The sequence below is a fragment of the Poecilia reticulata genome, chromosome 3, assembly GCF_904066995.2.
Source record: "Poecilia reticulata chromosome 3, P_reticulata-male-v2, whole genome shotgun sequence".
Lineage (NCBI taxonomy): Eukaryota > Metazoa > Chordata > Actinopteri > Cyprinodontiformes > Poeciliidae > Poecilia > Poecilia reticulata.
Window position 1 is genome coordinate 19,279,712 of NC_088832.1, and position 14,055 is coordinate 19,293,766.

The window sequence follows — 14,055 nt, forward strand, 5'->3', positions numbered from 1 at the left end:
CAAAAGACGTTTCAGCAAAACTGACTGCAGCTGCTCGATCTTGATGTCAGCAAAGTGATTGCTATTGTTTAATTCAGACTTTGGAGGACGTAGCCAAGAAAAAGCCCCACCCTACAACATCAACTTGGCTTCTTCATGCAACTTCATGTACTGCACAGAGCATTTACCTGACAAGGTCTCCATGCAGCTGAACGTAGAGTCCCTGTCCGTTTCTCTGAGCACAGAGCTCCTCCACAGTGGTGCTGGTGGAGCAGAGCACCAACTGCAGGTCTGTCTGAGGGGTGGAGGAGGCCTGTGGGCCGGAAGCAGGCGGCTGGGGGTCCACGGCGCCGCCGTAGAGACACACACAGCCTCGCTGGGTGTCCCCCTTCAGCCAGTCCCGCTCTCGTGACCCGAATCTGGTTTTCCTTGTCACGCAGCTCCGGCTCCCGTTCCTCTTCATGTTGCGCTGCAGAAACAGGGAGGTCTCTTCAGAACATGTTGCAAAAGAGTTTGAAGGAGGTTCAAATCCCAGCAACGACAAGAAACACGAGTTACCGCTCACCAACTGGACGATTTGTTTGATTCACTTTCATAAATATAGTTTTACAGCTTTTAGAATGAAATCAAAGAGGCAACAAATGAAAAAGAAAACTTAAAAAGTATGTAAAAAGTCTTAAGTACTTTTTACATAATACCATTTGCTACAGCAATGGTATTAATCTGCCATTGCTGTAGCAAAGAAATATTGAAAACTGAAGTTAATTTTATTTTTTTCCCCTCAATTATCACTGTAAAACAGCAACAAGAGCGGCACCTTGGTGTCACAGTCACATGGTTGATACGCTAATTGATTGTTTAGGAGGCCATCCTTTTTCTGTCCTACCATCACAAACAGTAAAACTTTATTTTTTTAGCTATACGTGAATCGTGAGTTTTTGTTAAATGAGATTATGCTTGAAAATGTAGGCGGAAATACTTCAGGTGGGTTTAAAAGAAAGGATGAAAATGTGGAAAAGCACCTCATCTGTGGGCGCCAACTATTCAAACTTTTCATACATTCATGCTTTATTTGGCTAAAACTAAAAATTTCCCAACATGTTTTTTCTCCCCATTTTATAAACATACTTTAAAAAAAAGCTGGAGTTCTCTGATAATGATTCTAACAAAAAGAGACATTTATTTTAAGACTTAAGACACCTCTGCTGAATAAAGATGCAAACTTTTACAGTTTTGCAGTTTTCATTGCCAAAACTGTAAAGAAAAGCGAAAAACTTCAGTCAGCTGTGAGAGTCGGTGTAAAAACACTTCCCCTGCTTTTTCTGAAGCAGCGCTCTCCTCGAGTTAGGACTAACTTCAAATCTTTAGTTAGCAAAATTACCAAAAACTCCAGAACATTATATATATATATGTATTTGATTGTTGTGTTTTGCTTAGCCCTTGTTAGATGAGTCTCATTAAAAAAAAGCTAACCTACAAACCAGTAATGTGATGCTAAGCAATATGATGCTCAGCTAATTAAACTCCAATAATTCCAGCTGCACATGACAAGAGACAGTAAATCACTTTATCATGGTTTCTAACATATTCTTACCATCAGGCATGTTTGTGACACTGAGATTAAGTGCAAGATATTCTAGACTCTTCTTAATACAAACTTCCAGCAAACATACAATCCATGTTTTTGTCAAGGATAAGATTAATTTTTCACAACTTACAAAAGGAAAACATGTTGATGTTGTAGGGGTGAGAACACAAATTAAACTAATTTAGTCAATAACGTACTTAATAATGCATTGAATATCTCTCTTACATTTTGGATAAGTTCCAGATAATAAAAAAAACCCCTCAGAAGCAGATTTTTTGCCAAATTAAAGCAACTCCACTCCCAAAATTGTCCCAGTAGTTCAAACAAATGCTATTTTGTGCAAATTTTAATACAGTCGCATTCACATTAGAACAATGATTTCTAGCTCTGTAGCCAGGAATCCAACACAGTTGTGAAGTTTCTCTGATTCAACACACCGGATCCAACGGAATGAGTGAGAAGCAGAACTCAAGACCTAACAACAGGATGAGGAGATAATGCAACCGTTTAAATCAGAACAAGGGAACGTCTTAAAGATGCGGGACAGGAACTGATCTAGCACTACATTAAATGTTCATTTGGAGGTCTTCATGTTACTGTGTGCTCCATTATCATAACTTTCCCATTTGAATTTTGTTGTACGTAGCCACAGTTTTTGTCAATAACCTTTAAATTCAAATGTGACAGAAGTTTAAAAGTTCAAAAAAGGCTTTGGAGTAAACCATTACTCAAAAACTTAAACAGATTGCAGCTGTTTAAGAATAGCAATCTTCTTTTGTCTTGACCAAGTAATTAGCTGAGAAACTAACCAAATGAGTCATCCATGCTGGTAAAGGTGTGTATATATTTTATATATATAACATCCACTAAATGAGTTAAAACACAGTTTGAGATTTTGGTCAACATTATCCTGATTGTTCAAATGGGGGGAGGAAAGAGCAGTTTTGATGTTTGTGTTCCCCCTTTATGAGCCTTGGATTAACATGTAAACTACAATATTATGAAAGATTGTTCTGAACAGTTTTGATTTTTGAAACATATTCAAAATATAAATATAAAGAACGCCACTTATAAAAGAGTCTAATTTTGTTCATTCTTATTTTGCTAGCCAACTATGTAGTGAAAATCAAAAATTAAAAGCAACATGGAGAGTAGTAATCCTAAACTCTCAACCCTATTTTGAGGTGAATGAAAATACCGACTGGAAATTCAAAATGTGTCCATTTTGCTTAAACTATAATTTATTTTTCAAACACAGCTAAATTTGACATCATTACTACATAGCCTTAGAACTGAACAGACATGTCTGACATTTGACAAGAGATAGCACCCTGTCACTGAAGACAACTGATATTTGGGTTCGTTTTACTGAACATTTTAACTGGTACCTACATTTAATTAAAAAATAACATACCAGGGAGGACTAACTCCCTGTAGATGTAAGTCAAACATCATTTTTAAAATCATCAGAAACCTGGGCAGGACTAGGCCTTCCTGTAACACATCTAAACACCTCAGTGTATTTGTGAGGTTTGTTGGTATTAATTGGGTTTTGCTGCGCTCCTCCCTGAATGACAACCATCATAACAGGCGTTACATAACATTGCAAGGATGCGTTTGAAATCATGCACTCTGCCCTGTTCAGTGATCCCCTGCAGCGGGCTACGAGGCAAATCTTTCCCCGTCGCCAGCGCTCTGTCCTGCCGGATTCACCCGGTGCATCAACCGGGGGCACAAACCCTCCCGCTATGACCTGCCTTCAGCACTCGGATCCCGGTTGCAGAGTGAGCTCCGGGACCGCTGCGGCTGCCGCGACCCGCAGTCCGGCTCAGCCCCGCCTGATGGACCACCGTGTCCGGCTGCCTGTCAATACAAGCCCCGTTGTCTCCGGCATCGCCTCCCTTCTTGATGTCGGCTCGGATGTTGATCGCAGGGACCGCTGTGCCGTTATCCTCCTCCTCCATCGCCATGTATGTCCCCCCCTGTTAGCAGCCTCAAAAGGCAGGAGCGTACCCGGAACACGGCTGGTAAATTCCCACAGAGAGAGGAAAATTCATCCTGTGTCGCCGCTGCGACGCCATATCCCGACTAATCTGACCGCTGTCACACAGGCCTGCCCGCCTGCCTGCCGGGGAGCTGATCAATAAACATTACAGGGGCGGGTTCAGGCTTTCCTTTAACTCTCACTGGTCCTGTCAGAGGGGAGAGGCTTCAAGTGAATAATAATGAGTTTTATCACTCAAAAAAAAAAAAGTACAGTTTAAGTTCTGACTGTATTTAGGCAACAATTAACTTAAATGTAAAACATTATTTTAAAGCAGAGGACGCCAACTATCTATTGTGTGTAAAACCAATAGTGAACTTCTTTGGGACTCAGGTTACATCTAAGTTATTTTTTCCTCATCTGATGCTTGTGTGTCTTCCTGTTCTCATGCGGTCCTGCTGTAGTAGTTTTATTTTCATAGCTCACATTCATCAGGGTAAAAATAAAAACATGGTTGCAGATGACATGTCAACCACAAAACTCGACAACAAACAAAAACAAATCAAGTGAAAAAAAACATGCTATATTGGGGAAGTGGTAACTTAGATTTGCAACAGTGCTTTGTAAAATGATTCATGTGCTATGCAATCACTGAGAAGTTTACAAAAAATATGCAGTTTTCCATTTTTTTATGAATAGAAATGTGAAAATTGTGCAGTGTATTTGTGCTCAGCCCTGCTGAATGAACATTTCTGCAGAGCTAACTTTGCAAATCATTAGCGGCAAGTCTTTGGCCATTGTTTTTCAAAAATTTGCACAAGTTCAGACTGAATGGCAAGCATTTGTCATTAGACTTTGGTGTGTTATATCTTATTTTAAGCATTATTGAGAAACCACTCAAATTCCACTTTTAGAAGTTTACTAAATGGTTAAAAAAGTAAGTAATTTCATTTAGATTTAGCCGTAAGAATATGTCACAACCTGTAAAATGATTGGAAAGGTGGCACAGATGAATGTACAAGTGCATTAGAGGTCAATACCTAATTATTGATTTATTCTGGATTTTCAAATCAATAAAAAAAAACAAAAACAACCAATTTCAGATTCTACCTCTGAGGAAGTTACTCATCATTTTACTGATCAATGATAATAGTAGATAAAAATGTGCATTCAAATGGGAATCCTAACTATAATAAAAGTGTTTTCTCTCAATTATACATCATTTCATACACTTCAATTACTCGTTAGGATCTCTCCATCTAAGAACTTCAAAACTAAAATGTGCTTTCAGTTCTCTGGTGCAGATTTGTCATGTGCCTGGAAAACTAAACATGTTCCTGGATCCTGTGTTGTGGCCTGGCTGTCTTAGATGACAGATTCCTGCTGCAGTCGTCGCTTGCTGGAGGACATCCCTCTCATCACCGATCCGCGCTCACGTCTCCTCCTCATGACCGCATATGCTATTTTCACTAAAACAAACTCCTTCCATTTGGTGAAGACAGATGGCTGCCAGTCCTCAGTCTGGTTCTGCTGCACAGTAAAAAAAAAAAAATTCCGTAAAAAAACAGGACTGGTAATTTTCTGCCAGTACATTTTCTGTTTTTTTACGGAATTTCCATCAGAATTTTTTCCGTAATTTAACAGCTTTTATATGTTAAATTTTTAACATAGAAAACAACCAGATCATGTAGCGGTTCCATTGACACTTTGCCCTACGCCTGTTAGGAGATGGAACCCAAATAACAAATAAAAATGGGTAGGGCGGTAAAGTGGAGGGGCCAATGGTTCCCTGGCCGTCCTGTTACGCTGCGCAAATCACTGCCAGTTCAGACTTGAGAGAATAATGCATTTAGTGCCCACAGATTCTATTTTTTTTCATAGCGCATGCTCACTGCGTGCTATTATTAGCCCTAGCAACAGTTGCCATGCTGCTGACAATGATGTCATCAGCATGACTTCAAAAGATGTCTGTGTCATGAGGCCCTTCTGAGGATTACTTTATGATGTCATAGAGGCCATGACATCACCAACTGATCAGTTAATTCTCTGATCAGTTAACACAAATCAGTTCAGTCAGTCAGCACAAGATTCATTTGGACGTTTTAGCTCAGCACAATAAAGATGAACGACGAAAGCCCACAGAGAGAAATGGATGTAAAGCCTAACGTTTCTTTTTGGACAAAAGTGAAAAAAACATTGTCCAAAAAAGTTCACCCTGGTCAAAGAAGCCCAGATTACAAGAAAAGAAACTTTCTCAGTGAACTTCTGTGGAAAGTGATTGAAAAGGCTGCAGATGGACCAACTCTGCATCTTGTCAGACCCACCTTTCAGGAACAACACAGCAAAATTATGATCTTGCTTTTGAGAAAAACTGGAGAATTAAACGTGGACGTACTCTCCGAGGTGTCAGAAGAGCTAGGAGAAAGGATTTTCCAGAGTCTTGCGAGAGATGCATTTCACTTTGCTAGTGGACTGCATTTAATCGCACTCGTTGAACACCCAGAAGGACACCAAGTTATTGTAGAGAAATTCAAAAAGCACCTGGAGAATCCTGTTCCTAAAGAGAAAATGTTTGCGTCTACAAAAAGAAAGATCAGAAAGACTTTTTTTCCAACGGAAGACTTGTACGCAGATGAAAACTGCCTGAGTGAAGATTATACTCAGGCAGCCATGGACCCTGAACAGTTTTTGAGGGACGCAAACAGGATGGGTTTCAGACGAGGAACCGAAGACGAAAGGAGAGTTATGGTGGAAAACATCCTATGGAGATTGATTTACAAGTCCAGTTATAGATCTACCTATGGGCATTACAAGAGGAAGCACACCGAACCAGTCCAGAGAAAGCTTGCTCCAAAAATCTGGAAAGAAGTAAAGGACATAGATTTCGTCTTTTATGAGAAAATGGAGAAAAAAGCCTGCCGAGACATCTTGCAGCTTCTCTGGGGCAATGAAGATGCAGTAAGAGAACTGCTCTTCAAAATGATCAGAAGTGACAACCCAATAGTTATTTATAAGGTTGTGGAGTGCTTTAGACGAACCCTATCACGACCACGAAAAATCATTCTCCGAGACACCGTTTTTCAAAAGGCATGGGGGCATATCAAAGAGGCGCTGTGTTGTGAAGACGACTCAAACGAAGAAGAGAGGCAAGAACCCACCAAGAGTGGACCGAACGCTGTGTTTAGTCCACTCTCAGCTGGGCCTCTAAATTTGGTCAACTCAGAGGTCGGTACTGACTCGGAGGAGTCAGGGCCGGTCTCCGAGACAGGACCCGCCTCCGAGACAGCACTCGCCTCCGAGACAGGACCAGCTTCCGAGACAGGACCAGCCTCCAAGACAGGACCAGCCTCCGAGACAGGACCAGCCTCCGAGACAGGACCCGCCTCCGTGACAGCACCCGCCTCCGAGACAGGACCAGCCTCCGAGACAGGACCAGCCTCCGAGACAGGACCAGCTTCCGAGACAGGACCAGCCTCCGAGACAGGACCAGCCTCCGAGACAGGACCAGCCTCCGAGACAGGACCAGCTTCCGTGACAGGACCCGCCTCCGAGACGGGACCAGCCTCCGAGACAGGACCAGCTTCCGTGACAGGACCCGCCTCCGAGACGGGACCAGCCTCCGAGACGGGACCAGCTTCCGAGACGGGACCAGCCTCCGAGACGGGACCAGCCTCCGAGACGGGACCAGCTTCCGAGACGGGACCAGCCTCCGAGACGGGACCAGCCTCCGAGACGGGACCAGCCTCCGAGACGGGACCAGCCTCCGAGACGGGACCAGCTTCCGAGACGGGACCAGCCTCCGAGACGGGACCAGCCTCCGAGACGGGACCAGCTTCCGAGACGGGACCAGCCTCCGAGACGGGACCAGCCTCCGAGACGGGACCAGCCTCCGAGACGGGACCAGCCTCCGAGACGGGACCAGCTTCCGAGACGGGACCAGCCTCCGAGACGGGACCAGCTTCCGAGACGGGACCAGCCTCCGAGACGGGACCAGCCTCCGAGACGGGACCAGCCTCCGAGACGGGACCAGCCTCCGAGACGGGACCAGCTTCCGAGACGGGACCAGCCTCCGAGACGGGACCAGCCTCCGAGTCGGGACCAGCCTCCGAGACGGGACCAGCCTCCGAGACGGGACCAGCCTCCGAGACGGGACCAGCCTCCGAGACAGGACCCGCCTCAGAGTCTAGACCAGCCTCCGAGACAGGACCCGCCTCCGAGACAGGACCAGCCTCCGAGACAGGACCCTCCTCCGAGACAGGACCCGCCTCCGAGACAGGACCAGCCTCCGAGACAGGACCCGCCTCCGAGACAGGACCCGCCTCCGAGTGAGGAGCCGCCTCTGAGACAGGACCCTCTTCCGAGACAGGACCCGCCTCCGAGACAGGACCCGCCTCCGAGTCAGGACCCGCCTCCGAATCAGGGCCTGCCTCTGAGTCCTCAAGCCTTATGGTGTTTTCAGGATTTTTTCTCACCAACGGAGTGACACGTTGCCAGAAGTGTCAAAACTTGATGCGTTTCTTCAGCAGAACTTCACAACTTGCGGGAGTGGATGATTATGGCCTTAAGAGTGCTTACAAGTTTTCAATCTGAGAATACCGGAAACCTTTAGTCATTCGCTGTTACAGTCAGCGAATGACTGTTCGCTGAATGACTGTTCATTGTGGGGCTGACCCTCCCATTGGGGTCAGAATGGGGGGCTGAGGGAACGGTGGCGGACTGGGGGGCTAGAGTACCTTCGAAGGGGTTCGAAGGAGAGAAGGTGGGGGGCTGACGTATCGTTAAAGGGTTAGGGGGTGGGGGAAGCGAAGAAGGAGGGAGCGAAGGAGAGACATTGAGGGGGGCTAGTGTACCATTAGAAGTGTGAGGGGTCGAAGAGGGTGGGGCCGGTCTAGCGTACCGTTGAGTGCTGGGGGGGCTGGACAGATGGCGTATTGCAAGAAGGGGGAGGAGGTCTGGCTGTAGAAGGAAGGGGGCGAAGGAGAGATGTTAATCTGCGGACTGGGGGGCTAGAGTATAATTAGAAGGGGTTCGACAAAGAAGGAGAAAAGGTGGGGAGCTGATGTATCGTTAGAGGGATGGGGGAAGCGAAGGAGGAGGGAGCGAAGGAGAGACATTAATCCCCCGATCCCCTTATAAATGCTATTTTATTTATACAATTAGGGCTATTGTAAATTAATATTTTAGTAATCGAGTAATCTATCGATTATTCTTACAATTAATCGAGTAATCGAATAAAAAATGTAAAAATAAAGTATTGATAAATCTGGCATAACAGCAGTGTTACTTCCCTAACAGTTACTTTTTTGTAGGTTAGAAAACTAACCTTTAATAATAACAGCTCACTTTCTAAATTAACCTGACAACAAGTTATACAAAAATCTAAAATTAATTTCAATTTACCGTAATAAAAAGAGGCAGGCTCACAAATACGCTTATTAAAAATGTCTATGATCCAGCTTTTAGTTTATGTATTCATCTTCAGTCAGTTTAATAGATGAACTCTCACGTTGCCCCATACCTGTCAAGCTTTGAGTTTGAGAATATGGGAAATGTCGCCTGAAGTGGTATGCCATAATTTAACAGTTTGTATAAGTTAAATTACGGGGGAAAAAAACTGTTAAATTACAGAAAAATTCTGCTGGAAATTCCATAAAAACCAGAAAATGTATTGGCAGAAAATTACCAGGACATTTCCCTGTTTTTTAACGAAAAAATTTGAAATAAAATACTGTTAAATTACGGGACACTTCTGATGGAAATTTTGCAAAAAAAAAAAAAAACTGGAAAATATCCTGGCAGAGAATTACCAGGACATTTTCTGTATTTTTTTTTTTTTTCAGAATTTCCATCAAAATATTTTCCATAATTTAACAGTTTTTTGTGTCAAATTTATCAATATTTTGTTAACCCAAAACTGAAATTCTCTGTCTTTTTACTCTTTTGTGATATATTCAAACTTTTTTTTTTTTAAAACTTTGGACATTTCCAAATACGTTTGTCTTCCAAACCATTGAAGTCTGCATTCTATACCATATATTAATTATAGTGTAAAATATATTTAAGTTAATGTATTTAATATATTCTTAACATAATTTTGAAAAAAACTAAATTCTAAGTCCACAGTAAATGTAGTTACAGAACACAAAACACTTAGATTGAAAGTAGCTCATCTTGCAAATTGATGTAAAAATGAAACCTTTCTACAATCAATTTGCAGACTTTATTTTGCAATTTAAGACCATAAATTGACGTCATCTAGTCTTTATAACTAACCTTTGCTGTTAAATATTAAGAGTTAAACATATTCTTGAGCTTGCTAATGTTTATCTTCTGCACATCACAACTAATTTATTGCATTTTACTATACAAATTTCAACGTATAAATTAAATGTAAAGCAATCTTGACTAGTCTGTGTAGTCAAACAGTTTTGATAATTACTATAAGATGGGAACATACAAAAAATTGCTTTGGAACATGAAAATCATTGTTGTAAACAGGACCAACATACTTCAAAATAAATGCCAAAAAATAAATGAAATACAGGTATAAATATTTAGTTAAAAATCAAATGCTACATAAACCCAGCCTAATGCCAACGACAGTGGAAGACACTGGATTCATGAGTGTGTTCTCTCATTACCTCTAGTTGCTGTGAACATAAAACAAAACAGTCCATTTTATGTTTATGTTCTGCAAAAAAAGGTCAATCCAACTCTTAGGTCCAGTTACCAAGAGCTTGAAATGTTGTCTGACCAGTTCTTGTGTTTCACATAGGTTCTTGGTGCACCAGGTTTGATGAGATGAACAATCACATTTAAACTTTAAAAGGCTCAAATTTTCCATGAATTCCCAGTCATTCAGTTCATTAAGGGACATGAACCATTTTGGTGGAATGCAAAGCTGCTTCTTCACCTTTGTCTGCGTCATGTCAGTCGACCTTCATTCAGGGTTTGAGCCCAGAATGAGAATGGATACTCAAGTTTAACACAGAAACACTTCATGTTATAAACATACTTTTTACAAAACGCTTCTAAATTACATTACAGCAGCATATCACCTTTCTCATCAGCGTCTCACCAATTGCTAATACCTCTTTCACAAACAACAACATTGAGTAATTTTGATTAAAAAAAATCTACACTAGGGGTGTGTCAATTGCAGATTTCTGGCCAATCTTTAAAAATCTGACTTGTCAATTCTGATTTTGGCCGATACTGATCGTCTTGTCTGAATATTGCTAAATGCAGAAAACGTCAGTAGGTTGGCAACAGTGGGGTGACTATTGATAACTGCAAACATGAAGACATGACCTGGTGGGCTGGTCTATCAGTCAAACGTCTCTAACAGGAGAGGAAAGCGGTTGATTTTTAGATCTTTGCTGAGGTAGATAAGATCAGTGGATGAAATCCCTTTCACATGTATTGGCGGATCACCAATCTTCAAAATTAAGGATTTGGGGAAGATTTATTGGTGCACCCCTAACATACACAATACACAAATATTTTCTTTTGAAAATAAAAACATACACTGATTTTTGCATATTTGTTAAAATAAAGTCACCATGTCATGATTTTATGTCACGAGACGTATAATTTGTGAAAATAAAAACTCCACCATTTCCCCTGAGCTACTATTTCCATCTGAAGAAATCCATCACTCCCAACCAAAACCAACCAATCAGAGACTGGAGGATAGTCTTAGCACTGTCAATCAACCTCTTCATGCTGTCAATCAACTGTTTATCCACCTTCATCGGTGTCCATGCTAACTAGTCTTAACATTTATGAGAGGTTCCGTTAGCTGCAGCGTAGCCAAATGCAAGAGATCAGGGAGAAGTGGGATGAGCAGCACCACAGAGAGTTTCAACATATATGTAAAAAAATGTATCATAAGTTACATAGTGCTGCATTAGATATTATTAGAAAGACGCATAACAAAACATTATGCCTATGTTATTGCAGAAAACATCACACACTTCCTAATTTAAACTAAAGGTTTAACAGGTTGAGTAAAACAAAAACAAATGTACACACCTATTTTAAAGATGCCTAATTGCTTTCCAGGAAAAGTTCAGGAGTGTCTGGATGCAGCTGTTGAGGAGAGAAAATAAAATAACCATATAAGAAATATAAACACCAAAACATGCAAGTCTTTCAATAATTAAATTAGTTTTTTTGTTTTGTTTTTTTATATATAATAAAATGAAATAATTTGTTCTGACAACAAATTTAGAACAGTACTATTTATATAGTTTTTAAGCTAAGCTACAATAACCAATAATGAGTTTGCAAGTAGGCATATCAGCAAAAACTCCCAATTGGATTTTTTTGTTGTTGCAAACGTCACTTTTATTTACTCTCAGTGATGTTTGTTCTCATTTCAGAAATATGAAAATTAACTATCTGTATGTACAATCCACTGACTTACAATTTATATGATGCAAGAACCTTCTGACCCATTGTAACAGTTTATCAACATAACCTAATCTCAACATGCCTGATTAGAGCACCAAACATGCAACAAATTTAACGCTGACTGAAACACGAGCCGTCGCCACCCCAGTCTTACTGTCGTCCCCTGGTCTAACGGTTTCCCTCCGCCCCCACATTACGTTCGTTAGTCTCTCCCCTGGTCTAATGGCTGCTCCCGCTCCCCCCCCCCAAGTTTACGTTCGTTCGTCGTTCAACCCCACCATACTCCCCACCCGCGACATTTCCCATATTCTAAAACCCCAAACTTGACATTGAAAGTATATTTACCGAAGTTAAATGGCCACCTGCTTTTATGTTAACCGGGACATGAAATCATGTTAGCAAATAACATGATTTGCTAACATGAAATCATGCTAACATGATTAGCATGCTAATGCTAACATGCTTGCAGCTTGATATTTTTAAAAAGCAGGATTGAAGGATTGAGACATAAGTAGCATGACGCCATGAACGGTTAGCTTTCACGCGCCCAGCTCAGTTTGACTTGAAAAAATGGCCGGTACTTTGAATTCGGTAAAATACATGAGTAGTAATACAGCAATCACCGCATTTTACCTTTATAATACACAAGCAAACACAGCATTGTAAAATGTATATTTTTTGTAAAAAAAAAAAAAAAGACTGCAAAACAGTCTGCAATTATAGACTGTGCCTGGAGTCTCACGAAGTCAAGCGAAATCAACTACAAATATTTCAAAACATTATTCACAGAAAAGAATGTGTTTTTATTTATTTTACTTTACAGGTTATTCCTGCACATTATTTGGAATCATTCTAAGTCAACCTAGTATCTAAAGAAGACAAACAATAATAAATATATGAAAAGAAATGTATCAAACTTTATATAAGTCCATGTGATAACATAAATAAATAGATTTATATTAGGCGCAATGCCAGTGTGACCGGTGGATTTCTGCGTTGTGTGTGTTGTGTGGTGATCAGACAAACCACAAGACATCAAGTCTGGGTTTGGAGGCGGTCTCCGTTTATTTAATCTGTCAATCGGGAGATATTAGCATTAGCACCTAGCATGTGCTCCAGTTCTCCAACCCGATCTATACAAAATAATAGTTAGCATGCATCAAATGATATAAAGGTGTAATAGCAACTCAAATGAAAATATCCAAACACTTATCATTAATACAGAAGGAAAAATAAACATTTGAGCAATATAAATGAAAGGATTACAATAGATTATAAAACTTGCCTCTCCCCAGTGGAACGAATAACAAAAGGGGAGAGGAAATTAATAACTTAATATTTATAATAGTCCTGGAGGGCCCTGAACAAAAGAAGAAGAAAATAAGGCGGAGTTGGAGGACCAAACCCCTTACAGTAGACACAGAGGAGCACAGCAACAGTCAAGTTGAAGCAGACAAATACATAAAAGAACACATTTTGTGGAAATATAAAACTATTAATATAGACCCAGTTACACCAGGTTTCTTTATACTTGTACTCATCAAAACTCCTGGATGTTTCAGTTGTGCTGCGCTGTGGTGCAACTCAAAGGCTAAAGCACTTCATACCTGGTGGTGATGGTAAAACACCAATAAGTTATTTATTGATCCTCCGCAAAAAAGAGAAAAAACCGAAGAGGGGCCGACAATGTTCGTAGTTTGGAGCAGAGGTGGCGCTAGAGTTTTTTCGTTGTCCGTCAAAGAAAAAAATCATTTTATTTCCAATTTGTAGTCATCAAACGAAACATTTATTATTTCTCTGCGAGAACGTTTTTGAAATCAGGTAACATTTCACGAAAGTACGTGATTAGAAGACGACAGAACTCTGATCGTTTCCTGATCCCGCAGCGGGAGAAAAACCCCGCAGAAGCGGATCAGCTGCGCTAGACGCTCCAAAGCCTCTGGTCCGTTAAAGCGTCCAGATCAGAGATGATTCTCTGACAGATATTGTTCTTAGTATGATTAATAATGAGCTCCACGATGTTCTCTGTGCGTAAAGTTTAAACTGTCTGCGCACCAAGTGTCAGCTGTGCGCTTTATCACATTCTGGA

At 41.2% G+C, this 14,055-nt stretch overlaps 1 protein-coding gene across 1 annotated transcript in view; it reads right to left on the reverse strand.

The window, feature by feature from the left end:
- The window catches only part of phlpp2 (PH domain and leucine rich repeat protein phosphatase 2), a 44,150-nt gene extending 40,295 nt beyond the window's left edge, over nucleotides 1–3,855 (reverse strand). The window contains exons 1-2 of the mRNA XM_008405350.3: nucleotides 3,325–3,855; nucleotides 168–448 (exon numbers count right to left, since the gene is read on the reverse strand). Coding sequence (XP_008403572.1) covers nucleotides 168–448; nucleotides 3,325–3,537 — 494 coding nt within the window. The 5' untranslated portion in view covers nucleotides 3,538–3,855. The remainder of the gene's footprint in view (nucleotides 1–167; nucleotides 449–3,324) is intronic.
- Nucleotides 3,856–14,055: the final 10,200 nt, after the last annotated feature.